This window comes from Falco rusticolus, chromosome 6 (genome assembly GCF_015220075.1).
Source record: "Falco rusticolus isolate bFalRus1 chromosome 6, bFalRus1.pri, whole genome shotgun sequence".
In the NCBI taxonomy this organism is placed as follows: Eukaryota; Metazoa; Chordata; class Aves; order Falconiformes; family Falconidae; genus Falco; species Falco rusticolus.
The window spans coordinates 19,261,312-19,288,894 of record NC_051192.1 but is presented as its reverse complement, the minus strand read 5'-3'; the positions used below and the strand labels follow the sequence as shown (position 1 = coordinate 19,288,894).

Below are 27,583 nucleotides of genomic sequence, written 5' to 3'. Positions count from 1 at the left end.
ACAACTGCAGATAAGGAAGCAAGGTTGTTTCACTTCAAACCTCTTGTCTTCAGTTGCTCTCAACTTTCTGCAGTTTTTTCCTGAGCAAACCTCTAACAGCATTTATTGATGGAATTCAGTGTCACGGAGTTTTAAGCTGAAGTTCATTAAAGCTAGTACTTCTGAAACATAAAAATTGCAAATTCTTGTTGGAAGCATGTCAACTTTCACATCAAAGTGTTTGACTAGGTTTGAAAACAGTGGAGCTGCAGGAAACTTCCTTGAGAAAAAAATCTCTTTTGAACATGTTTGCACCAGCAGAAATGTTTACTATAATTCAAGCACTTTACTTACTACATAAGACTTTAGCCTGCTCTTGTTCACCAGGTCCAAGCCCTTTTTTTACAACTAAGATTGTAACAAGTAGTCTTAAAGTCTTTCGTGCTTCATGTTACATTTTTAGTACCATATTAGTGTTGTGTGGCTTAAAATTGCTAGGCCACAGAATATTTCATTTCATAACCAAACAAAACACCACCTATGTTACCCCTTTTTCCATGATATGAAAGATGCCTTAAATGGCAGCTTTGACTCTTAAATATGTGTGTTTCGTAAGAAAGAGGAATAACTGTGCAGTGTGGCAGCATCAATGGTAGTTGAAAAACTTTGACAATGGATTTTCTGATTCTCACTCTGCTGTCTTCACTGCCATCACTAATGCAGAGTGGTTTGCATTTAATAAATGTGTGTGTCAGCATAAATAAACTTGATTTTGCTATTAGCATTTTGGAGGGGGAAAAGATTTCTGAAAGCAGAGGTCAGAGAACATAATTCTAAGATAGCTGGTATAAAAGAAATACCAATTGAGTTGAGTCTTGGAGTCTGCAACAGTAAATTAAAATAAAGCTGTTTGCCAAGGTTATCAATGGTCTGGCTTAAAATTGCAGTTGTACTGAATGTAATGTACTGTGGGCTTGTATCTCATAAGGTATGTGTGCTGGGTAAATCTGCGTTACTTTAAATGCCACCATTGTCCCTGTCGTGCATTTTAGGACTCCTGTGCCTGGTATGGAAACCCACATTCCTGTTATTTTCCTTGACTTGAATGGTAAGTGGTTCTTAAAATGACAGAGTACTTCGGAGCTAACTTTGTACTACCAATGACATTGTAGCATTTAAGCAAGCTGATAAAATGAAGAAATGCCTGGAATGGCAGGTAGATTAATTTGAGAGTGCTCATTTTTCACTGGAACATACTGTTTAATGTTTCAAAATACACGGCATTGTGTATGGAAGAACCATAGGTTTTAATAATCTCAGTGTTTTGCAGATGTTTAATAAGTAAAATAGAAACAGTAAAATGAATACACCTCAGGGAGTGAATGGCAAAAGGCAGAGTAAAGGCAAAATTGTTGTTGGGAACATTCTTTCTGAGGTCTCACGAGGATACAGCACTGATGCTATATCCTATAATTTCTTTACTGATGGCTTAAAAGAAAATGTGAAGTTACTGGTAATAACCTGCATTATCAAAATCCCATGGGATTATAAGATGAAGTTAGTTTTACAGAGTGTGATCCTATGTGTTTCCTTAAACAACGTATGTTTCAGTACATCCAAATAGAAAATCCAATTCAAACAGTGTGTTTATCAGATACTTCTGTTAAAGATGGGAAATGGTAGCCAAGAAAGTGGCAAGCCTACAGTAGTCTAGGGGGCCAACAGTGCCTCATCAGTTGAACAAATCCTTGTTAAGATGTTTAGATGAGCATTAACACTTGGGTTAGAAGCACCAGGTGCAGGTGGGGAGGTGTTTGCTGCAGTGCTGTTTACATTTATGGCTTGTTCGCCTAAAAAAGCACATTGGCATATCAAATGACTTCAGAGAGGAGCTAGTTAATAATTAATTCATGGTGAGGGACTCGAGCCAGGACAGGTTGAGCTTCTTCTCAAAAAACAGATGAAGGGTTTGTTTAATCATGATCTGAAAGTACAGTATTTTTACTTGTTCAACCAGTAGCTTATCTTTATTTTAAAAAACCCACACCACCTAACTAATGCTGAATGAGCAATGTACTTAGTGTGATTGAACAGTAGTGGTGAAAATACACCTGTGGGCCAGGAGGCGATGTTTGCAACGGGAGGAGCCTCCTGTACAATAGAAGACTTCATAAAGCACTCTTGAGTCTGTGTCCCCAAATCTTTGTGCATGCTTTCTGTATAGAAATGGGACTCTTCAGAGTGAAACAATGCAGGGAGCTTTTCTTTTTTAGGTAGAGTGTAAGTACTCAAGCTGGGGAGTTAAGTGATGTAAATGTGATTTCATGACTTTCTGGATGTTTTTAAAAAGGATAATTGCTTTGTGCCTCCTCACCTGCATTCACTTTTGTTTCTAGCTGATGACTTCAGTTCTCAGGATAACCTTGATGACCCAGAAGCGGGTGGATGGGACGCTACTCTTGTTGCAGAAGAGGAGGAGGAATTCTTTGAACTGCAGATTGTGAAGCATCATGATAGCGAGGTAAGCAGAGATGCAGACCAGTATATTTAGTTTAGAAGTCTTCTAATTGTTCTCTCTATATATTCAGATATAAAAATAATGCTTCAAAGATGGCATACAAAGGATACAACACTTTTTTCTTATATGACTGACTTTGTGTGTTCAAGGATATTTGCTAGTATAACCATGATTTGGAAAATAGTAAGGATCTTCCTTCATCTGTATCCAAGCATTACAAAAGCTTGAGATTGAGTTGTGTTTAAAAATAAACCCCCTGAATAAGTTGGAATACTGAAGTCCCCAGCTGAAGAACTAAGTGATCTCAACTGTTCCTGCAGTTAACATACTCGCCTCTGCATTGTTACTTTCATTACACTCAATTTTGGCACATAACTCATAGCTTTACAACTTTACAATTGCTGGTTTATAATTTTTGCTATTAAGTTTAGAATCTGTGATTTATTTTTTTTATCTTAAAGTTTTGCTCCTTACTCTGAAACTTATGTCTTTTTATATTTTTAGAAGAGCTTTATTCCTGATGGCTTTGGTAGATTTTTTTTGTTCTGTTTTGTTTTTAAAGCCTGGAAAGATGTCTACCAGGCCGTTTTTCTTATGGCTTGAAGATAAACCGTTTACAGCTTCAGTAACACATTTTAAAACATTCAAGAAGAGAAATTCCAGGTTTTGCTGTATACTGCTAGAAATGTTTCAGCAAAGTTATTTCTCAAATACAGATGGGAGAGTTTGTGTGTGATGGAAGATATTCACTGCAATCTCTGTTGCTTTCTGGTTTATTTTAATAAATTAGGCCAAATAATCCTGTAGTTCTGCATATTTTATAATTTATTTGCAGTGATCCTGAGTATTCAAAGATCTTTTTTCAAGAGGAAATGTTCCAGACTTCGAGCAAGTTGGCATTTTTAATCCCAGCGTCTTCATTTGGCAAACTAATCTTGATTTTTAAATGGCCTTTTCTAAAGTGTAGGGATTTTTCTTCACAGGGAGTGAAATGGAGAAGCTGACTCTCAAAATTTATGTATTATGTATTTTTGTTAATTATGCTTAATTAATTACAGTTAATTATACACCTAATTATGCTTATTAGAGGATACATTTTTTTCCTTTGCAGGTGAAAGCAGAAGCCTCATGGGATTCCACAGTCCACGACTGTATCCAGCTCAGTAAAGGAACAGCAGCAGATGAAAGAGTTTACCTTATTGTGAGAGCCACTGTCCAGCTCAGCCATCCTGCAGAAATGCAATTAGTGTTACGCAAGCGCATTTGTGTTAATGTGTATGGCAGACAGGTATATCTTTTCTAATCCTTCACATTTTTGCTCTGCCCCACATTTATCACTGCTTGAAGAGGGGAAGGCTATGATTTGTGCAATATGCTGCTGCTGTGACTTATTTTCTTACATCTACCTTCATCTCTGCCTGAATGGAAGTACCATATCAATGGCACACACAGAGACTTGAAGCTGCCAAGTAATTTTCATAGTATCTTTTGTATTGCATATGATAATGCAGCTTTTTTGTAAAGGCTCAATGGCATCCAATTATGACAGATTTGGTATTATTTGTATTAACTACTAAGTGCTTTATCCCCAGTCACTGGAAAAAGTAGGAAGAGTTAACTTCTTGTGAGCTTGGAGTTCATGTTTTGCAAAAACTGTGCATCAGGAGAAACTTGTGTGTTTTCCTGCTCCTATAAGATGGTCACACATTGCTGCTAACCATTTCTACTTATGCATCCAGATATTTAGAGATAAATTAGCAATAGTTGGAGCAGAGGTCCTCTTAATGTAATTTGTCAAAGTTAATCACTCTTGGTCTTTTATGTTTTCCAATTGTCTTGTGCTCTTGTGATAATGTGTAGATTAGAGCAGGATGTTTGACAAATGGAAAGCAGAAGACTGTCATTCCATTTGCAGCGTCATGTCCTACAAAATATTTAATTCTTGAGAAAGATGGTGAGGAAGAGTTTGTTCAGTGTCGTCTCGGAAGCCAGCTTCCCCTAGCAGTGATAATGACAAAGCAGAAAACCCGAATTGTTATTCTGTTTGCACATCTGTAGCTAAAATCTAAAGCCAGAGCAGAAGAGGTGTGGTCACACCCTGAAACCCTGTAGGCAACTCTAAACTGCTTTCAGTGCTAGGATTAGAACTACAGTTCTTGGTGCTTTGATCAGGCAAAAGCTTTTTCTCGGAAAGGGAGCAGTGAATTTGTTGTCATATAGAATGGAAGAGTGCATTCAATAGGTAAATTGAGCATGCCAGTAATTACAATTGTATTAAGTCTTCATCAGTTCTGTTTTCTACGGATTTAGTCACTGATGTGTTTTACTTTTACTCGACACAGAATCTTTGGCTTTCTTGCTAGTTTTCTAAAAATCCTCATCAATAACCTTTCCTGGCTATTCATCTCAGCAGCATCTTTGAATGACTCATCTCTGCATTAATTCAACAGTCCAGTTCTTAACCCTGCAAGGCGCCAAGTCAGCATAAACAATGACCATGCCCCCTTAAATCATTCTTCATAACGATCTCTTTGGTCAAGAATTTAATGTCTGTACTTGTCAGTATTCAAGACAAGTCACCTAGGGCTCTAGTAAAAAAAAGCAACCCCTCACCTTTAGAGCTAGCAAATGCTTTGTGTGCTGGTTAAGCAGTCACCTTGCAAAGAAGGAAGTTAATTCTATCCTTTCTCTGTATCTAAAATACAGAAAAGCAAATTATTTGTCTCCAGGTTAAAATATTTGACTCTTACATATTGGCTAGCCTTTTGGGTTTGGACTTCTTTCATTGTAAACTATATTTACATCAGTTGAAATATGTTAGAATATGTTTTCCTTGAAGAAAAAAATATCTTTTTTTCTTCCCCTCCACACAGGGTTTTGCACAGAGTTTCCTCCGAAGAATGTCCCACCGAAGTTCCATTCCTGGCTGTGGTGTCACTTTTGAGATAGTCTCAAATATTCCAGAGGTGAATAAGAAATCAGACTATCTGAAACTGGCTAAGAGACTCTAACTCTGTGATTTTTCCCCTTATTTTGAGCATGCTAGCTCTTGCTGCTGCAAGCATAAACTATGGGGTTTATAAAAGATTATCAAGCGTATTCCTTTACATGCTGTGACTTAGCAGCAACTTAGCTCTTATCAGTGTCACTGTGTATTTTGTTGAGTGAGCATCTATTTGCTCAGGTCCTTGAAGAAACATTTTAAAGAGAGAGAAAAAGGAGGAGTAAAGATGGGTGGGTGAAGTGCCTCATGTAGGGTGCATGAGAATATGTAAAAAGGAACGAAGTGGCTTTTTCTAAGTAACGTTTTTATGCAACTCTTGATTCCTGAGCATGTTCATAGTTAGATGCTAATCCTTTCCTTCCAAACAGATGCTCTATCAGAGCACTTGTAAAAAGCATTAACACATGAAGAGCCGAAAGTCTGATTGCTGCCTGACTCTGCCTTTTATGTTCTGCTGTATTTAGCAGTCTGTGTTGAAACATTTCTCAGGCAATGGTCTATTTTTTTTCTTGCAAATCACTTGAAATTTTGTTTTCCTCACAGGATAGGTAATGCCCCAAGCATGTTTGAGCACTAATTAATTACAAAATATCTGAATGCAGCCTTTTGTTAATCAATAGCAATGTCTTACTGTGAAACTCTCAAAAAAACCCCAACAAACAAAACCCGAACCCAAACCAAAAAACAATAACCACGTGTAGCTTGAGCAGTCTGTGACTGTGCTAGGAGCACATCCGAATCTGCCCCTGAGCTTAAGGGCAAACAATGTTGGCTCTGTGCTGTGTGTTCTAAAAATGTTTTTTCTTCAGGACTGATGTGGGAGACTTTTCTTTTATTTTAAAAGGATGTAATTTCTTCTCCTCTCCCCAGGATGCTCAAGGAGCTGAGGAGCGGGAGGCACTAGCCCGAATGGCAGCAAACGTTGAAGATGCAGCTTCAGCTGACTCTGAAGCCTATATTGAGAAGTACCTGAGGAGTGTGCTGGCTGTGGAGAACATTCTCACCTTGGATCGTCTGCGCCAGGTCTGTTTTTAATGCTGTAGTCGACAGCAGAGAATATGCTTCCCAAGAACAATGTATGGCAATGCAGATGTTCTTGTAAGTGCATACAATGGCTAACAAACCAACCGCTTCAGTGCATACCTCAGCCTTCCAAAGTGTGCACATGGCAGACATCCAAAGGAGCAATGCAGCTGTCTTTACAGAGATGTGCTCGCTCAACTACCTGCAATATGGATGGATGGGGCTGGGAGCTTTACGTTAAATGTGCTGTTATGGGATGCTGGGTTTGTTTTTAAGACTGTGCATTGCTAATTATGGTTCAGAAAAAAGTAGTTGTGTGGCATTTCTTTTGCCTTCTGAAGCTTGGGCTTTAGCTAATAGTTCCCAAAGCTGCTACTAGATTTCTAGAGTTCTGGTCATTTTGCCCATATTCTATCTTGAAGTAACCAAACCCATTCTGTCAATAAAGACGACATTGGTTGGATTAATCTCAAGTACTGTAACTTGATCTGTTTACCAGGAACAATACAGGAGAGAAAAACATTCACTGAAAATTGTTGTGATATAAATTATGCAAGCACAAAAGAAAGTTATGCAAAACAAGCTAGAGTATGTGCCTGCCCACTATAAATTAATGGTGAAGTGTGATGCACTCTAAGTATTGAAACCAAGTTTCCTGTCATATATAATTAGTTTAAAGGATTAAAAGAAGAGCTCAGCTAGGAAAGGGAGTCTTACTTTTCGCATCTGTAACAGTCATCTCCTACAATCAGAACTAGCCGTAAAATCTTACGTGTGCCAATCAGCAAAATACTAGATATTGAAGTTTATCTACTCTTACGCTTCTATCCATGTTACGTGCAAGTTTTAGATTATAGTAGACCTTGCAGACAGGAGCCTATGCAATCAGGCAGTTTAGAAACATTTTTCTTGTATAGACAAAACTATCCTGGGATTATTGGAGCTTAGATTCTTGCAAAACATGCATATTTTCAATTTTGCTTCTCTATGATTGGCAGGAAGTTGCTGTAAAAGAGCAGCTGATGGGAAAAGGAAAACTCTATCGCAGGAGCCTGAGCTCTCCCAATGTGAATCGGGTGAGTATTCCATGCTGGCATCAGCAGCATATTGAGGGCAGCAGGTCCAGTCCTTCAGTTGCAGGTTCCTGTGATGCCAGAGTCATGGAATATAGCAATAAATTTCCTTTTGTTTGACCCTTCTATTTGTCTGTGCTGTTTGTGAGCATGTAAATTGCTAAGTGAAGACAAAATCTCCACATATTCATGCTTTCATCATACAGGCTGGTATGCTTGAAAGCACCCATAAATCCAGACTATCTGAAAAAACAACGTAAAAAGAACTTGTGGTGGTGTGGGTTTTTTTCTGAACACTGGAGGTTTTTTTCATTTATCTATCTAGTTGAAAATTATTTTTTCTCTTTTTCTTTACAAGATTTGAAAGCAAGTTACAAGTATTTACTGATCTTAAACTTTCTAACAGCATTGTGCATAAGAAAAATGAGGTTTCTGTTGTCCAAAATTTGGAAGGAAATCCTTTGACAGAACTAGTATTCAAACTTGTCAAATCAAATGCTCCTTCCAGGTCAATAATCAGGATTTCACCTTTCATCTCTTGGATTTCAGTTCTGTTTTAACCACAAAACTGTTTCTTCTTACCCTTCCTTATGTTTGTCAAGAGGCATATTGTATTAGTTGTTCGAGTTTTTGTTAGGAAATAACTCTGCTTGTCTTAATTATTTCAGCTTTCTGGAAGCCGCCAAGATTTAGCACCCCCTTATAACCTGAGCAGTAACCGGGTAAGTGTCTGCAGGTCTCCTGGGAAATCTGTAGGAAAAAAGTAGCTACAGTGACTACGCTATCCCAGTTACAGGGGCATAAGTGGGAAACATCTGTAAAAGATGGGGCACATGCTTGTGTCCTTGGGACTGTTCCTAGGGCATACCTAGCTTTGGATGTGCTACACTAGACCTCTCTGGGAAAGTTCCCAGGCCTTCGTCAGTCAAATAGTCCTAGCTGCCAGCTGCTGTGGGATGTGTCACGGCAGACCCAAGTTGAGCAGATGGGATTAAACATAGCCATCCCTCACGTTTTTCTCAGTGTCCAGCTTCAGAGCTCTTCCAAAGCTTTCACCTGAGTGGACGCAAACCTTTGGGTAAGGGACAAATTTGGGTTCATGTGTAAGTTCAGGTCCACCTCTAGGACAGAATAGAGGCCTATGAAGAGAGTCCCTGACCTTCAGAGAGAAACCAGCAGTCATAAGCTTATGGTGGGTGATATTTCAGCCCATTACACTCCTTAAAAACAACAGTATAGATCAAAAGTAATTCTTTAAAAAGTGAAAGATTAAATTTAAACTTATTTTCCAAATCCTAGATAAACTAGAAGGTCTTATCCTGATAGATATTCTGCCCAGCAAGCGTGTAGTCATTTTAAAAGGCAGAATCTAGTGGTGACAAGGCATTTTAATGCATAATGCAGTTGCACGGAATAATAGAATTTTGATGTAGTGCTCTAGCATTGGTTGCTAAATCTGCTACATCTGATCCATGTAGAGAATGCTAAAATATGTGCAGGTGATAAAGTGCTTATAGCAACTTCTGTTTGGAGAGAGCTGTGGGATGTTTCAATATTGTAGGTTTTTAAAGCAAAAATTAAAGACCAGAGTTCTTAATGATTTGTTTTTCTTCTCCCTTCCCCTCAATGATTTCTCTCATTGCATGTTTCAGAGTCCAAAGGTCCCAGCAGAGGTAATGCATTAGGTCCACCTAATGAGTGGGATAATAATTTTATCTCACTATAAAGTTTATTTTGCTCACTTACACGCTTTTACTTCCTGCTTTGAAGATGCTGCTGGTGGTGTCTCATTTGCATAGTACACAGCAAACAAGTTTTTCCATTGAAAAGCCTGTCATTAATGCAGTGTGAAACTGGTACAAATGAGAGAAGTTTCTCCTTCTTGGATGTATCTTATGGTTTGTTACAGAGCTATAGCTATTTAATGCCATTTCTTACAGTTCTTTGGACAGGTTGAAGTTATTTCAGAAATGGCCCCATCTCAGCTTAAAAAAAAAAAAAAAAGACACGAAAGCAAACAAATATATGCCAGTCATGTATATTAGCCTTGAGATGAAATACACTTTGAGTTTCTTCCAAATCTTTCTCAGGCTTTATGGCTTCAGATAGTTCAGTGTTAACAACTCTTGATTTCTAAGAAGGAATAATTTTAAATTAGTACTGGGCCAATGGAAAACATATGCATCCTTGCTATCACGTTAACCCTCTCGGAGGAATGACTGTTTCTCCCCTTAGTTGTACCAAGCTCTGCTTAATCAGAGTTAATTGGTAGTGGTTTGCATGGGGTTTTGCAGCTCTTCACCATGATTGATGTATCCGCTGGCAAACACACTGTACTACTGTAAAAAATGGACCTGCGGTTATGTAGCTTACCTCCTTGCTTGCAGCGTGCTTCGTTTCAAGGCACTTGTTGCTCAGGACATGACAGGGTGCAAACTGCCCCATTAGAAATTTCTGGGTTTAAATGGATCTCTGGTTCAGTTTCCATAGGGAGACAAATGAAAGCATTTGTAATAACCGTGAAACGTTAAACAAATGTTTAAATGTTCCTATAGCACACAGACGTTGTAAAGCACACTTTAGTGATATCAGTCCTATCTATTTTAGCATAAAGGATCTGAGAATGCCTTGATGTGGGGAGTTTCAAATAAGTTAGGTGTCTTTGTCACTTGCAGAGAAATTTAATGAGTAAGAAGTCTTCTCCAGTAGTCATAAATCGTTATTTTATCAGGAATTTGGTTTTGTTTACAAGTGACTATAATAAGCTAATCTCAAACAAATGGTTTATTCTGTCATAAGAAGTATCAGTCACAGGATAGTAACAGCATCCTGAATTGGGTGCAGAACTATCTGTCAAGCCTGCATACTTTAATATTAGTGGAAGCTGCTGACATATTTCAGAATACTCCTCTCTTTAACGTTCATTTCATTAATTCATGTTTCTCTCTAATTTTAACAGTATTATTCCTTGCATTCCTGCTGTCTTTACCATGGATTTTTAGTTTTGTGGAAAGGGCTGTCAAGTCTCATTCGTCTATGTAAAGCACCATTCATACTGGTAACGTTATGAATGTGAATGTTGCTTCATTCTTCATCACTGTGATACCCAAGACTCATTCCCCTGTAAACAAGAATATTAGACAAGTTGGAATAAGCAATAAAGATGGTATTGGTGCAAATAAAACAGGCAGATCAGAAGTTTCCAGAATTAGGACCCAGATTCATCTTGCAGCCATAGTTGGATCTTTGTTACTACAAATGTGGTTTGGTGGTCACACCCCCATAAAGAGCTAGAAAAGCCCTTCTCCAGGACTGGAGCAGAAGTGTGGGTTTGGCACATTCTGGAAAAGCATTAAAGAATATCTCTGTGTACTGATACCACCAAGAGCTTCCAAAGAGCAGGATGACTCTCACACTGAGGTATGCATTCATGTGAAATATTTACGTCACCTTTGGGATATTTTGTAATAATAACTTACAAGATTAAGCTACCTAACTGGCCGAGAGGGCAAGGAGATGTTTTCTAAATTTACTTCAGAAGATACTTACAGATATCTCGTATTAGGTTAACAGGACTACATTTGGTCTGACCTCTAAGTTATATCTGCTTGCTTAAATGAGAAGACGCCAATTTTTGCTCCTGTTACCCCTACATATATGGTTACAGGAGAGTGAGATGCATTTTATTTCAACTTGCACATCAGCATGTGTCAGATGATACATGAGTATAGTCTGTTAGTGGTGATCTAAGATACGGAGCTGGTTTTTTGAGTTCCAGGGTGCTTGCATTAGAAGGTTAACAATTCAGTTGACTCTAAACTGCATGAATTAGACGCACAAAGAATGGAAGGCACCTCTGCCTTGTGTTTACAGGTCTTCTTCAGACTATAATCACATTCTGATGAAAAATTTCATGAGTTGTTCTTAAAAGACCTTTGCACAATAGCCATTCTGTCTTTGACAGTCATGCTTCCTTTCCCAAAGGTCCAGTAGTTTGTAGCTCAAAAGCCTTGTATCCAAAAATGAAGTAAGACAAGATTGTGCCACTTAACCTTCAGGTTTTACCAGGAACCAGAGTTTTTTCAGCAAAATGGTACCATGTAGATCAATTTGAATAATCTCGCTGTTCATGAGAACAAGTGCCTTTTGTCCTAGCTGTATGCTTGTATTTAAGTGCTACATGGTCACCTTTTCCTAAGCCTTTTCTGAACTGCTAAAATAATAAAACACAAGAACTATTCATTTCTCTTACCCAGTGGCTGCATTGTAATGGTCTGTCGAGTTCAAGAAAAGAATTGTTGTCAGGTAAAGCCTACAGATGACTTAGGTAGTGATCACCCATATTTACTCTAAAGATTTTGTGCATGTCGGTGCTGACCTGAAATAAATTCCCCGGTGTTTTTCGTGGAGGATGTGTGAAAGAAGGGAAGGCAGAGGAGAAGGAGAAGGCATTACAGAAATAAACCACTTTATAAACAGCTCTGTATCAAAATATATCAAGGGACATGCATTCTTCTGGTGGCTATTTTTGATTTGTTAAATTAAGTCACTTGACCTCTGTTTGGTCACTTGGCAGAGACCAAATATATTCAGAAAATGATGACTCCTCTGGGCAAATGATTTACAAGCTTCCTTCCTTTCTCTCACCACCCTTCTTGATAGAGGAAAGATTCACAGCACTTAAATAATACCAATTGCTTAGACTTTAAGTGTTTCAGTTAGTGAATGCACAAAGCAATCATGTGAGAGTGCTGTATAACATGCATATGAGAAACTTAGGAACTTCATCAAGTTAATATAGTTAATAATTCTTCTATTTTTTTTCTTTGTGAGATTGAGATGGGTTATCTTTCAATCCGGCTTAGTAAAATCAATCATTTGTGAACTACCTCTGCACATTCTTCGTGCAACAGTTGACCCTTTCAGTTGTCTCCAGTGTTTTCTTTTGCAAATGTTTCTCTCTTGCCCTGATTTGCCTACTTTTTAATGGTTTGCTGTCATCTCAGAATTGAGGCTCACATTACCCCTAAAAAAATCTGACCTTCAGTCTAAAATGATGATCTTTCTGCTCTCTCCAAAGCAATCATTATTTAAAAACCCAACATGCCTTAAGTGCACGACCGGACAAATCCTTTTCTCAAGTGCATATTCTTGTTTTCAGGACCTTCATTTTATTCAACCTGGCAAAATATCTAAAATTATATGGAAAAGGTAGTCACCCATAATATCAAGGCTGAAGCAAGATTTCCTGAAGATGCTAAGAAAAAAGTCTTTTCATAAGGAAAAAGGCACTAAACTCTGCCATTCTTTTTGTGCAAGTTTAATATTCTGAGACTGTTTTGTTCTGTTTCTCACCTACTTCAGTTTTGTCCATCATTTTCCAAACAGGTCTAGAAAGTCAAGATACTTGCCTGAAGCCCTGAAGCTATTTTTTGTTGAAACAGTCAATGAACAGCACTTTTACTCAAGAAATCATGATTCAGAAAATTATTCAGTTGTTCTTTACCTCCGTTGAGTCGGTGTTCTAGTAAGCTAGTAAGCTTTCCCATAATAGTCTTTGTTTCTTATGCCTCTGTGGTCTCTGGAAGCACTTAGAGTTGGCCTACAGATAGAAAATTATTAAGACATGTCACCTTTATCCATTTGTCTTTAGTAAGTGGATCATTATCCTGAGATCCAAAAGTAACGCTAAAAACTTTATGTCCTCCAAAAAAGGAGCCTTCAGATGCTTTGCCCTCCTCTCCCATAGTTCTCTTTCTTAACCAAATGCCAACATATACCAGGCTGATGGCAGACCAGACCAGAAGGCAACAAAACCAAAATGTATTTCAAGATTCTTTGAGTCCTGTGACGACTTCCCACCAGTCATCTTTTTTTTTTTCTTAAAAAAAAAATAAATATCAAAACTCGTTCAGCACCGCTGTGCTGGTGCATCCAAAGAATACTGAGTTACACTGAGTATTTTCCGCATCTGAATAAGCTATGAACTTGTTTCATGTTTTGACTCTTCTCCTGCAAACTAACCCACCAGTGGGAGCCAGAGAAGGAGACTTGAGGAAACATTTCACATCCCAAAGGGGAAGACAGTTTAAGCATAGTCTGAAGTCACTGGCTGTTTCCATGCTGGCTTTCAATATCTGCTGCAGCGTGTGAAACGATCACAATAGCAGGATAAGAACACGGTCTCTGAAGCAGTATTTTGAATGGATATAAATGGGGCAAGACTACATGTGGTAAGGCCCCCTAAAAAAAACCTGTACTAGTTGAAACACAAGACTGCCAAAGCCTGAATAAGAGTTTCTGGGGAGCAAAACGACAATGTTTCATAGAAGCATTTTGTGGAAAGAATTTGCCAGACATAGGCATGACTTTTTGGTGTATGTAAGACACAAAGGAGTTGCAGGTCAAAAATAATGCTTAAGTCGGGGGTTAAGGTATGGGTAGAACAGCTCTATCATCCATGCTGATAGAGCAGGAAGCCTTCAAGAAGGTCTTAAACACTGAAGTCCTCAAAAATACAAGACTAAACAAGCCCCCGCTTGTCTCAGCCTGGGTTATATCAGTTTTGACATTCAGGATGGCTGCCTGCAGTGAACTCGGACATCCATTAGTCTCCAGGTGTCCCAAATGTTACTTCACAGAAACAGCACCTCTTTTATCTGCATCCGTTAATAGAGGCGTTAGCTAGCAGAGGTCTGAAGACGGGTGCTGCTCTGCAAAAGTGCGAGTTACTTGCTATTCAAAGCAGGGAAGCTTCTATGGGACTAACTTATAGATCCAAATGGAAACGATTTTTGCTCTGGGCTGCTCAGTGTGACCTTCAACCCATTGGAGAAATCTATTCCTCCTATCCTGGCTTATTTATTATTTGTGAAACATTCATGACTTCAAGTTACAGTTAAGATTAGTTTAGCTGCCTGTCATTTTTCTGTTCAAGGTCGGATTATTTTCTTGCATCCAACACTACGAAGCTTCTTGAAAAGGCACATTTCCCCCCCTCTTCCTCCAGGAAAAATACATGAAACTTGTGGTCTGGGATGTAGCAGGTCTGTCCATCCCTGGGGACTTCTTTCTAGTGTGTCCACAGTACCGTCTCATTGTGAAAGTATTTATGTCTTGTAAAAGAAGAAGCAAGATTCAGGTACATGTACAATATAATCCAGACAGGTACAGATACTGCACCAACCATAGCACAACTCTTTACCAGAAGTGGGATCAGACTGTGGGTTGTATTGGGATTGGTTTGACTGCACCGTCCTGTCTTTGCAACCTCTATTTCTGGAAAGGTGAAACTTTGCAACTTGTAGTCCTGAGGGCACTCTGCCACCCCAGCAGGACAGCACTTTTCCACAAGACATTGAGACTTCTTGTAGCATTTGAGACCAGATTCTTTTGACCCATAGATTTAAATAGATACTGAATTGCCTTAAGGTCTCCTATAAATTAAGTAAATTAGCACCATCCAGCTTTATTAGAGCCTGCTCTTCAGCAGGGCGAAGGGACTCTCTGACAGCACTGCAGGTGTGCCTGTAGCAGCAGTTTGCAGGACAACCACCTGCATTTCAGTGCCTGCCTTTTGGTTCTGCACGTCTAACGTGGTGCTCGGTTTGGCGAAGCACTAATGCTGTCTTGTAACCACATGAAACTTTCAGCAGAGACACTTTCTGCCCAGTCACTTAGTGTAATTGTAGGCAAATCTGTAAATGATTTTACGTATCAAGATGACAGAGTTAAGAAAAAATGATTTGGCCCTGTAGATTCTTGATGCTTGTGCACTGGTGTGAAAGACTAGCTTGGAGATTCTCTTTGCTAGCCAACAGACTTTGTTGTTGAGCTGGTTTCTGAGCCATGAGGTTGAGATGAAAGATGGAATACCACAGTGGACCTTTGTAAAAGCAAGAGAAATCGCACCCCACATGCAGGTTGGTGTGTACCTCCCTTGGAATCCATGTGAAAACCCAGCTAGAGAATCCTGGAAAGGCAGATGGCCTAGCACTTTCTCAGTCACTCTTTCTTCCCATTCATCTACACTCAGGCTCTTGCAGATCTGAAAATCATATTTAATCTTCACTAACCATGTCAAAACTCTAACCTGTCTTTACTTAATCTTTTTCTTGGCTCCTGGTATCCGCAGCTTGTTGTTGTGTATTCCATCTCTCTCTTTTTCCAAGCTGTTTAAAAAATTGCAATACTACAGTTGCTTCCTTGTGATCCGATCAGCTCATCCATTCTCGGACCCTGGGCACTAATGTCCAGCCGTTAGGTCTAAGGTCTGATTTCTTTTCTTGTTCAGAGCTCTGTCTGTCCTCATCCCTTCCTTCTGACCCTCTACATCCAGACTTCACTCGCGACCGCTTCCCGAGTTAGATAAACAAAATATTTATGAATTTGGGGCAGACAGTACCATTTTACTTCCACTTGGTTGTAATGTACTCAACTTCCAAAACACACCTGCATAATTGAGTGAAATATTATAGCTTTGAGGTCTGTAAGTAGACTTTTTCTGTGCCTTGATGCTGAGGGTGCTTATCTTTGCAGGACTGGGTGTTTCAAATAAAAGTGCCTCTGGGGAAGGGTCTTTCCTCAGCTTTATGCGTTCTGAACTTTGCAAAGGGGCCGTGCAGGCTGATGTGGTATGTAAGTATTGCTGTACTCTTGCTGGTGTGCTGACCTTGAAAAATACAACTATTTTTTTCCTCCAGGGCCGATGGGAGAGTCAGCAAGATGTATCCCAAGGTGCCACAAATTCCAGTAGAGGCATTAGTCCATCTCGTACCTCTCTGCCAGGCTCTGGGCAGCAGAACCACTCACCTGACCCGGGTAAGGTCTTTCCTAAAGCTAAGACAACTTTCCTAAAAGATGGAATGAAATTGCTACAGCTGAATGTCAGATAAAGCTGAGCTGCTTTCAGAGGCACAGAGAAATTTCTTCTCCAGAGCCATGTCCATGCAGTTCTCTCTCTGGGAACATTTAGCATTGTGGCTAAGCTACTCGGACTCTAAGCAACTCTGACTAGCCTTTCCTTTAGACCTGGTATTAGTTCTGTGAAGAGGCAAATGCCACATGTTTACAGTTGTCTGAAGATGCGCTCTTTTATCTCAGTTCAGTTTCTAAAGCCAAAAGCTAGCTGGGCTCAGAACTTGCTGTTACATGAGTAAAACAGCAAAGACAGTAAGGCTACTAATGTTTCAGAAAGTAAGCAGCGCTGGAATTGGATGGATATTTTGCAGCCTAATATATAATTGAGATATATAGTAATAATGTTTATATTACTGCCTAGGTTTTCTCAAGGGGGAGTAGTGTAGAAAAATGGCAGTATGAGTAAGGAGGGTTGAATTCCCCTAACATTTTTTTTCTTTTTCTTAACTTGGATCTTCTCATCTTTTACTCCTAGTAAGTTTTGTAATTATCATTAAAATTGTGTGTTGTATGGACATCCTTTTTCGATTTTGCTTCTTGGTTTGCTTGTTTGGTTTTTTTTCTGCTTCTGCAAGTTACAAAGCATTTTATGTTTCGAATTGCACAGAATGAGCTTTTTCACATCATGCGATGAAAAAACATTTCTATATACTGGGGCCACAGACTTAAGACCTACCCAGATTTGTATGTCCCTTTCAAGGGAGGAGCAAGCACTCAATGCTTTTCTTTGGCTAATGCTTTGAGCACTGGAAGATGTCATCTTAAATTAAAATGTTAAGTTTTGTAATATATTCTTTTAGGGGTGTTTGGGTTGGTTTGGGCTTTTTTGTTTTCTTTTGCCCAAAGCATAACTGTTCTCATTTTTTAATTTTTCCAACAGGTATTGGTAGCCTTGCTGCTTCCTACCTGAATCCTGTGAAGTCCTTTGTGCCTCAGATGCCAAAGCTGCTGAAGTCTCTCTTTCCTGTTAGAGATGAGAAAAAGGGCAGGCAGACCTCTCCCCTTGCACAGCAGGTAAAAAAATTAAATCAAATAGGCTATGCAGTAATATTGGTGAGTGCTCTTAGACTTGCTGGCAAAGTGCTATTTCATATGTTGTTGCAGTGCAAACCAAGCTTTTAGTCATAGTAAAGCTTTGTGATGCATTTCTCCTGCATTCTGTCCAGAGATAGTGGTGCTGTTTAAACTTATTGATACACTCAGCCCACTTGGCTTTTTAGAAATGCCAAGTACACTACCAGCGTGATTTATAGTAATACCGCTTGCAGCAACAATAGTAAAATTTATGAAGTGCACTTAGTGTTTGTGTATTGCCAAGTGGAAAATGTAATTCTATTTTTAATTTGTTATTTCATATACCATTCCCTCCTGCCCCTCACCACAGCTCATGTCACCTTTTGCCATCTTCTGCTGTGTACTTTGGACAGTTGCTTTTGTTCGTTCTCTTATCTATTCCATGTGTCAGAAAAGCATTTGATTTTCTTCTTTTTTTGGATGCTGTGCTGCACAATTCCACCTGCTCCAGATGTGGTTTCTGTGATCTGACCAGTAGCTAATGCATGGTCAAGCAGACTAGAAAAAGCTACTGTCTTTTAACAAAAACACATGAAATTCAGAATCCATTATAAATAATAATATCTCCTTTATTTGAGAGGCTGTACTCAATAGTATAAGTCTGGAAGATTTAACAAACTGTTACAAAGATAAATCTGGAGCCAGATTTCACTTGTTAAAGTTTGTGCAAGTCCTTTCTGTCCATGCTTTGTTAACCATCCAGCTAACTCTGCTGTCACCTTGTTCACTTCTCTGGAGTTCTGGAAGTACATTACCTGTTAACTTAGACTTTCTTCACCTCTTGATGTTTTAAATGTTATAAAGGATGTCTTTCTCAAAACAAAGCAAAGCAAACCCTAAAATCCCCAAGAAACTGTTAATTGTGTTGGGATCCATTCTGTTCTGTTGTTTGCTACAACTAAACTTGCTGTTACAAGAATGTCCCAGGACTACAGGAAGTTGTTTTGTCATTGCAGAAGTAGAAATAAATAAATAGAGCAAAAATAAATGCACTAGCACTTAGATATTTTTTAAAGTAACTTATGACAGGCATAGCACACAAAAAAATAAGGCACATATGAAATATTTTTAATCTGACTGTAGTTTTCTTTACAAAGTAATTAGAGGAGCAGATTTTACTCCCATATCTAATATAATGCTTTACATTTTCACGTTGCCTTTTGCTTACAACAAACAGCCTTAGTGTTGAGACAGGAATCATATAAACTTAATCATCTATGAAATTTGGAGAATGAAAATTAAGACAGTGGCTTTCTTTAAAGGTATTTGGGTATTGAAAGATGCAAATAGGTGCTCTTTGCAATTGCAGTGAGAGCCTTTCACAACTTCTTGAATTCTTACTGAATCAATGAGAGCTGAGATTAGCAATGAAGCCTAATTTCCTGCCTCTAGTCTAACCACCTGTTCCCACTCCTTCCTACTGTTCGAGATCAGTCTTGTATTATTTGTCTTGAAGTCAGTTTTTAAACTACAAAGACAGCTATTTAAAGAGATTTTAATTTGTATTATGGATTAGTATGGAAACTCAAGTAATCAGCACCTCAAGCCCTGGGGTCCGTTCTGGCCCCTCACTCCCAGACAGAGCTTGGGGGGCCGGAGCATGTCCAGAGCCGGGCAGGGGCTGGGGCACCAGTCTGATGGGGGGGCTGGGGGGTCAGCCTGGAGAGGAGGGGGCTCAGGGGGGACCCGATCGCTCCCTACAGCTGCCTGGGAGGGGGCTGCAGCCAGGGGGGTCGGTCTCTGCTCCCAGGTCACAAGCGACAGGGCAAGGGGGAACGGCCTCAGGCTGCACCAGGGCAGGTTTAGGTTGGAGATTGGGAAACATTTCTTCCCCGAAAGGGTGTCCAGCACTGGGACAGGCTGCTCAGGGAGGGGGGGAGTCACCATCCCAGGAGGGATTTAAAAGACGTGTAGATGTGACGCTCAGTGATATGGGTTAGTGGTGGACTTGGCAGTGCTGGGTTTGTGGGTGGACTTGATGCTCACCAAGGTCTTTTTCATTCTAAATGATTCTATGAACAGAACAGCTTTTAATAGGAGGGGACATGCTATTTCTGCTTTGTTTTTTAAAAATAAAAGCTAATACATAAACGGGAGCATGTGATGTTGTAATGCTTGGTTGCATTGGAGAACAACCTGGTTTTCCATGACCATTGGATCTGTATAATAAAATGAAATCTTAAAATTCCTTGCTACTTTTAGTTTTGCAATGGAACAAGTCAATTGTATTACAAATACACCTCACTGGTTTGAGAGGTTTGTAGATATTCTTTGCAACTCTATCAGTAAGGAAACAGGGTTTCTTCACTCCTGTTAGCAATCACAGTGCACAGAAGAGAGAGCAAAAATTGAAAGAACAGTTACAGAATTATCTACAGCTGCTCCTGTGCAGCACAAATAATAAATACGTGCTGCTATAGCAAGACTGGCTTTAAGATCATAAATATCATGTCTCGTAATCTTTCTTCCTGTTTCTTTATAATGGCCTGATGATGCAAATGTGGCCAGAAGAATTTAGATGGTGGCGGTGATGAATGGCTATTGTACTTGGTGGGTGATGGGACTGCGATGGGGGTCACTGTTTGGCAATCGGCTTTAACACCTTATCACTAACCTGCCAGAGCAAGACAGCAAGCTAGTAATTCTTCCATAACTGTAGTAAACTGTGCAATGGAGAGGACACAAAAAATGATATTTCTGAGTCTCAGAAAATACAGAACAATGCATCTTAGTTCTGTGGAAGAAAAAAAAAAAAGGAAAAGAAAAACTTTGATACAGTGGTAGGGGACATAAATGAATGTGCAAGGTCAGAGTAGGTGGTAAACTACAAAAAGTGTAAGGGGGAGGTGAAGGCAAAAGGATTTTTCAGCTGTAACTGCAAAGGAATCTGACCCCTAACTGGGAACTGATGGACTTCTGTTGCTGTAAACAACAAATTAGGAGAGCTAGGTTCAGGAATAGAAATTACTAAAGGAATGCTTTACAAAGCAAATGGCAAGATCTAAATCATCCTTTCCTGGCTGAAAGCAAATGAGCAAATACATAACAACAGGGTTTTGAACATAAATACCAAAAAGCTAAGTGGATCAGTTTATTACTTACTCCTGGTTCATCGAAGAACTACAGTAAAAGAGAATTTCCAAAGTTCTTGTCAAGCTCCCTTTTCAGTGCATATATGTTACATTATTTGATAGTACTTAATTATTGAATGTGATTAAAACACATTCTGGAAAAATGTTGGTGAACCATCTTGAAGTAGATGGCTGGCCCAGCTGTTATTAAATCTCCAATATGTTATGGTTAAATTATCAGGGTTAGGTGGCTGTACATCTTTGCAGAAAGCATCAGATTTGTTTTGTTGCGTCTTGTAAGCCGGGTCTTACGGCTAAGTAGATTTCAGTGCTTTTGAGCATCGTTTCCACGGGAGCAGTACTTAACCTTTTTCTAAGTTTATAACTGCAGTTGAAGTTCATCGTGACCAAGCAGCTCTCTGAGTGGGCATGTTAACAATCTCTGATTCTGCGTGAGTAAACAGAAGATGGGAGTTCTTATCACTCATTCTGAAAAGACTTCTTTTTTTTTTTTTTAGCAGCTTTTTATTTCAATCATATGTACCTGCTTAGGCTGGCATCAACCTTAAAATAAGCGAGCATATACAAAAGTTTTATCTTAAGAAAATGGTTTTTCCTAGTGCTGTTTTTATTTATAGTCAGTGGTTGCCTCAGTTTCAAAAATGCAGAAACATTCCAGTCAAGGTGGTGGCAGCTAACAAAATTGCCGTCTTTGACCTTCTGATGCAAGTTTAGTAACTAATCTGGAGAATAATGAACCGCAATTAATGAAATCTGCTCTCGTATTCAAGTGTGTTTCTCAGACAGCACATAAAATAATTGAAAGAACTTCCTGCTCTCTAATTAGTTAGATTGAATTAATTTGGCATAATAGGATTCTTTATGTAACTAGCAAAACGGCTTCCGATGAAGCTGTTTATGTACCTAAAAGATTGGTTTCTGATGAAGCTGTTTATATACTTTTAAGTTAGAAAATGCCTACTTTCTCCATTATCTGATGCCTTTAAATTAATTGCCAGTAGTCTGTAAATAAAAAAAGCCAACCATTAAAACCTTTTTGGATTGCTGGAATTGCTCCTTATTTTCCTAGTCTATTCTTTAAAAAGCTTATTACTGCAGCATGCAAGATTTAAAGCCTTGCCGACCCTTATTGCTGGTGGGGGAAAGTTTAAAATATTTGTGTAAAATATGCACGTGGATGGAGGATCAGTGTTACATCTATTTGTGCTTAATTACATTATGTACATGCTCTTGAAGCTTGTCTTTTTTATTAACATGCTAAGGCTTTCATAGTGTGCACCAAGCAGGATTATGGTTCTTTACCTTCTAACCCTGCTGATCTCTAGGAACTCTGCGTAATTACATTTTAGGACATCACTGGGTGCTAACATTAAAAATGTACATATTTAAACTTCAGTTTTGGGGTTTTGACATTGCTGTGGCAGAAGCAAATTCCTCTGACCAATTTGGTAAGTGGATTTTGGTCACATTCACGCTCAAGAACCTTGTTGGATGCTCAAATGTCTTTTTGTTAGCACATGGCTTAAATGAGAGATCTTGAGTCACAGCTATCCTAAAAAAAACCAACCAAAAACCCCACAAAACTCCTTGAATTTCCATGTGCTAATGTAATTCATTTTTGCTTTGTGCTATAGAAATGCAGACATGAACACATGGAGAGGGCAGCTGTCAATTTTTCCTCTTTCACCTTCTGATGCAGGCGTAGTAATTAATCTTAAAAAAATAATGAAATGCAGTTAATTAAAAGCTATCTAAATAGACAAAAGCCTTTTTTCTGGCAGTGCATTAAAAAATAACAATTTCATGGATGTGCATGGTGCATAGTATAATTGCTAGAACTGACATTCCTTAATCAAATGTAAATAATGTGGCCTCAGAGAACCTTCTTTAAAATCTCAGAGGCTTTTTTCAGACTTTCAAATAAAGAATCATTTGGATGCTATAATCAGCATAGCTCAACAGATCCTCTGTGGCTGGCTGAGCTCATACGTGTCTAGTTCTTGTGACTGAGTTGTTAGTGTTTTGATTTCTTTCTGAGTGTGGGTTTTGCTATCATCCTCATACAAATAGATTTTAATAAGAATGAGTACGGAAAACTGGCTTTTAAAGTTCTTAGAGCAAACCACTGAAACTTCTTTATGAATAACTTGAAAATGCTTATGAATTACCCTTTTAATCTGCCTGGACCTAGGAATGAAGTAATTTAGCTATGCAGAAAATGGTATGGTTAATTTTGCATAAAGTATATTAGAAACCTAGAACTCAAAAGTACTGTTACAGGCTGAAATGTTCCACACATGGAAGGTGGAATAAGAAGAGTTTGTTCGGTTTAATATTTAAATGCACAGTGTCTTTACAGAAGAAAACAAAAAAAACCAGCAAAAAAACCCAAACAAACTTGTACTGGGTTTCACATCTCCTTTTGGAATGCAGGAGACTTTATATTTGAATGATTAACAACTTCAAAATTATTTTGAAATTGAGGGCAGAGGGGAATGTTTTGGGGGGGACCTTTCTAAAATGGGAGACCTCTTTGAAATGGATTCAGTTTTTTTGACTGTGTACTAGGGGATTCAGAACTCTTATTGCATTGCTGTGTACGTCTCGCAAAAATATTTTATCCCAAGTGCTCAAAACTGATTTGAAACTACATTTGATGAAGCAACTGCTATGCCCTGCTGCAGAAGTTTCCAATAGCTGCTTTTAATTGGTGATGTGAACGTAATACTGTCGGTGCGACAGTCCTTGAGCTCAGTCATTCCTATCTGCGGATGGTAAAGCACAGACGAGAGCCGTAGAAGTTTTCTGATAATGCCCTTTTAGGACTGCTTCAGCTATAACCTTGGCTAAGCCATTTCTGGAGCTTGGAGGATAATTCTTGTGCCTGCTGGCCCAGTCTGTTCTGTTAACTGCCGCTGAACTTTCTGCATATTGGTTGTTAACGCTGAAGGATTTTATTCCAGCCACATGAAGTCAAAAGGCTTTGTAGTGAAGTCATCAGTCACCATTGTCAGAGGCATTTTACAGAATGTTTAATGATATAGAAATACCAAATGTGTTCTTCTGAGCTCACTGAAGAAGATACCATTATATATATGTAGTACACGGTATGAGGAGGAGTTAATTTAGGATTCATTGTGGTGCCTCTGTAAGGGGAATGAGATACACGTTGCTTTTCCCGTTCAAGCTCACCAACATACTGGGTTGGTCTCCAGATTTCGCTAATCACTAGTGACAACAACATGGCTTGGTGTTACTCAAAGTATGTGCCAACTGACCTTTCATCTGACCAGAAAATACGTGCTCTTAGAAATCCTTGTAAACTCACTGCACAGAGTAGCAACTCTTAGGAAAAAGACGATTTTTGTTCTACTAAGATTCAAAGATGCTTTAAAGTGAATTGCTTTCATGTCCTCTCTTACTCCATATTTTGTCAGCTTGGTTGAAGAAATTTTGCCAGAAATTATCACTGTAAAAGTGATAAAAATGTTTTGCCATTGGGTAAATATATATGTCTAGTTTAGCGGTCGCTATCTACAAATGTTTAATGACAGAATTTGGCTCTTGATTCAGAAATATTTTTCATCCAGTAAATGTCTTCACAGATAGTCAAACACATTGTTTTCAGTATCCCCCCCTAAGTAACTTGACTATGTTTCATAACAAAGATTTGTTTTACTACCCCTGCCACGCCAGTGAGGGTGTTTCTGCCCATCTGTTTCTTGTCAGCACCAAAGTTGGGCAAGTGCCACTTCTCGTAATTGCTTTTTTCTCCGTGTTTTTCTAAACATTACTTGGCCAAGTTTTTGTAGTTTTGAGATTTGTCATCCTTTCAGGGGGAGAACTTGATGAGGAATGATTGAAGTGTAATGATTTTCTTTCTTCTGCTGTTTGATATCAACTGGGTTTTTTAGATTTCATGGATTTACAGGCTGTAAGACTGAAGGTTCTTGAGAGATAAAAAACCCCAACACACACTTTCCACTGTTTATTTGTTTTAAAGGGAGAAAAGGAAATCAAAGGAACTGAGAAATATCTTTAAATACTTTTCCTTATTGCAATTCTGAGTGCTTATCTCTGTAGTAACGCTCAACCTCAGAGCGCTTCCCAGAGATTGCACAAATACTGGGAGAAAATGGGGCAAAAAGATGTGTTACGGTGCCAGTGTGACAGCCCGGAGCTGTCTTTAGCTCCTGATACAAGGTCTGCTGAAAAAAAGGCTGTTTCCCCTGCTGTATCAGATCACAAACAGTAGCGCGGAAGCAACAAGAACAGTGTTTTTCCTTCGCACAACCTTTCTGAGATGCCAAAATGCTGTGCTTTTAGCACTGGACCATGGCGATATTTGACTAGGATAATCTGAATTCAAGAGTCTTGGCTTTTCACCGAGGTTCATCTGCACCTCTGCAAAAGGCTTAAAGTGCTGTGCAAGTGGCTGCCTAGAGATTAGCCCTAATGCCTTGTGACTACAGATAATTTTTTTTTTTCTCATTAAAAGGTGATACTTAATAGCTTGGCTTTGCACTCGGAGATGGACCAACACATGGTTCAAAGATGGTTGTAAAAGAGAGAATAAGTGTTCTGCCAAGTACTCTTCTCCCTTTAACACCATGATAAGCTTCTATTAAACCTAAAATTTGCAGGGTTTTCTCCTAAGAAAGTTAATCCCTCTCCTCTCTAGTATTTGTTAAAGTGTAACACTTGGCTGTTGTGACAGCCAGGTTACTCTTGCATGTCTGAGTTAATACTTGGGACGACTCAGAGTACTCACGCACCTTGTAGCTCTAAGCTATCTCTGCGCTCGGTCACATCAGTACTACAGTTGTTTTCAGGTTAATACTTTTCTCCTAGAGGATTTCCACTTTACTCCAAGGGAAGCTGAAGTTCTGGAATACTAAGTGTCTGAAAACCACTGGATCACAAGTCCTAAAGCTGTGTTTAAGCTTCGTTGATTCATTCTGATTCCGGGTCACCACCTGCTTCCTGGAACTCCAGTGCATGTCCTAGTAAAGATCTCCGAATGTTTGAAATAAAGCCAGTTTGCACTGAACCCCACTCCAGTGTTGTAATTACAATTAGCAGGTTTAATGACAAGCAATCCCCTCTTCTCCTGCTTTCTTTTATTGAACTGAAGCTTTAATGTCTTTAAAATTTTTGTTTGATCCACTGTGAACCTGTTGGGGTTTTTGTCCATCTTTCGTCTTTTTAGTTTTTACCTTGAATAACCATGTTTGCATTTACTGCCTGGCAATCTCCATATAAATGATAGCCATTTATTTATTTTGGGGACAGGATTAGTCGGATTCCTGCTTCACTGTACATAGCAGGGATGTAAGAGAAGAGTACCTTATCCTTCAGCTGGAAAGTTTCAGTTGTCAAACAGGTTGTCAAATACTAGAAATAGCTGTCTCAAAGACGAGCACTGCTTTTGTATTTCTACAGGAGGAGTTCTCAAGTCCCTTGGAGAAAAAAGAAACAAAGCAGACTGCTCCCAAATCGTGTAATATGTCACCCTTAAAGAGCTCTTTCCCTGGAAGTATGAACCTGCACTGGCAGGACAATGTTCCACAGTGCTAAAGAGAGGTGTTTCTGCCTTTTTTTCCTGTCTCCTTTTCTTCAAGCTTCCGTTTCCCAAGGTTCTCCATTGAACTGTTGCCTTTCCCTCCTGTGTCAGCAGTGCCATTGACAGCCCAGATGGGCAGCTTAGCCTAAGATTTATAGTCAGGTGTCACGATTTGCTGTTACATCTTAGGAGAGTGGCTATTTCGAATCTTTAACATAAAAACCTGAATATGGAGCAGGTGAGGGACATTTATTGTCAATGCCTTCATATCAGGCCCCATGCTATCATAGAGAAGATACTCTTGAAACACAGAGAAGTGTTTTTTCTGGCACAGGAGCAGTATATCGTGATTGGCAAATGGCATGTGGAGTCTTCACTTTGGCAGGCAGTGGCGATGCCCTCTTTGGAAAGAGGATGCACAGATCTTTGTTCTGGCTTCCTTTTTGAGTTAAAGTGAACAGTTCTAAAATGTAAACAAATTAAGATTCTGGAGATGGAGAAAGAGTTTTGGATGTGGACCAAAGCTGAGGATTTCACTAGCCAGACCAGCGCAACCTCAGATCTCTTTGCCATCTCGTTGCTCGGCGGTCTGTCTTTGACCGACTGCATAAAAAACCACTTTGTACTCTATGTGTTTGTACTTGTACTTATGTGTTAAAATTCAGGGGTGCCTTGGTTAAGGTTTTTACCCCTTCAGAGTATGTCATCAGAATGCAATAAAGTAGCAATGCTCCATCCTTTCATGATGGAAGGTTTGTTTATGATTCCAAAATTTCAAATACAAGTTTTAAAGTTTGCCAGTTGGACAATATTTAATCCTTTAAGTGAACAATGCTCTGTTTTTCATTCCTGCAGACTGTCCCACGAATTATGGTTCAGTCTGCCAGTATTGATGCCAGTGCTGCAAAGATAAAACAGGTAAGCACGTACCAGGATGTGACAATACAATTTTTGTATCCACATGCCTGGAAATGAGAGGTGGCAAAAGCAACTCTTGGGTTAGCTACATAAAACCTGTTGCACTTCTACTGCTGCTTTGCTGTCAGACACTTAAATGCACTGTATGTTGCTGTGTTTTCTTAGGTCATGGTAAAATCTCCCTATATCGCTGGTTACACTTTTATATTTGAAAGCCTGGTTAATCATATGATTGCATTAGCAGTTAACTGCCTACAATTCAGCTGTTTTGCTGCTTTAAAAGGCAAATTGCTAGGCTCTGACACTTTCTATATACAGAACGTGCCTGTTACTCTGAGTGTTGAGCTTAATTCTCAATTTTATATTTCAAGCCAATTCATGATATTGGTGTGAGAAAAAGGCTCTTGCTAAGCTGGAGAG

At 39.1% G+C, this 27,583-nt stretch overlaps 1 protein-coding gene across 5 annotated transcripts in view; it reads left to right on the top strand.

Moving 5' to 3' along the window:
- Positions 1-27,583, top strand: part of KIF13B (kinesin family member 13B) — a 133,161-nt gene that overhangs the window by 94,919 nt on the left and 10,659 nt on the right. For 2 of the 5 annotated variants that reach the window (XM_037391368.1, XM_037391366.1), the window contains exons 29-39: positions 1,032-1,087; positions 2,376-2,500; positions 3,609-3,785; positions 5,371-5,463; positions 6,372-6,524; positions 7,523-7,600; positions 8,266-8,319; positions 9,250-9,270; positions 16,300-16,417; positions 17,397-17,530; positions 27,101-27,163. In XM_037391368.1, coding sequence (XP_037247265.1) covers positions 1,032-1,087; positions 2,376-2,500; positions 3,609-3,785; positions 5,371-5,463; positions 6,372-6,524; positions 7,523-7,600; positions 8,266-8,319; positions 9,250-9,270; positions 16,300-16,417; positions 17,397-17,530; positions 27,101-27,163 — 1,072 coding nt within the window. The remainder of the gene's footprint in view (positions 1-1,031; positions 1,088-2,375; positions 2,501-3,608; positions 3,786-5,370; positions 5,464-6,371; positions 6,525-7,522; positions 7,601-8,265; positions 8,320-9,249; positions 9,271-16,299; positions 16,418-17,396; positions 17,531-27,100; positions 27,164-27,583) is intronic. The other 3 variants (XM_037391370.1, XM_037391369.1, XM_037391371.1) reach the window with 2 other exon arrangements.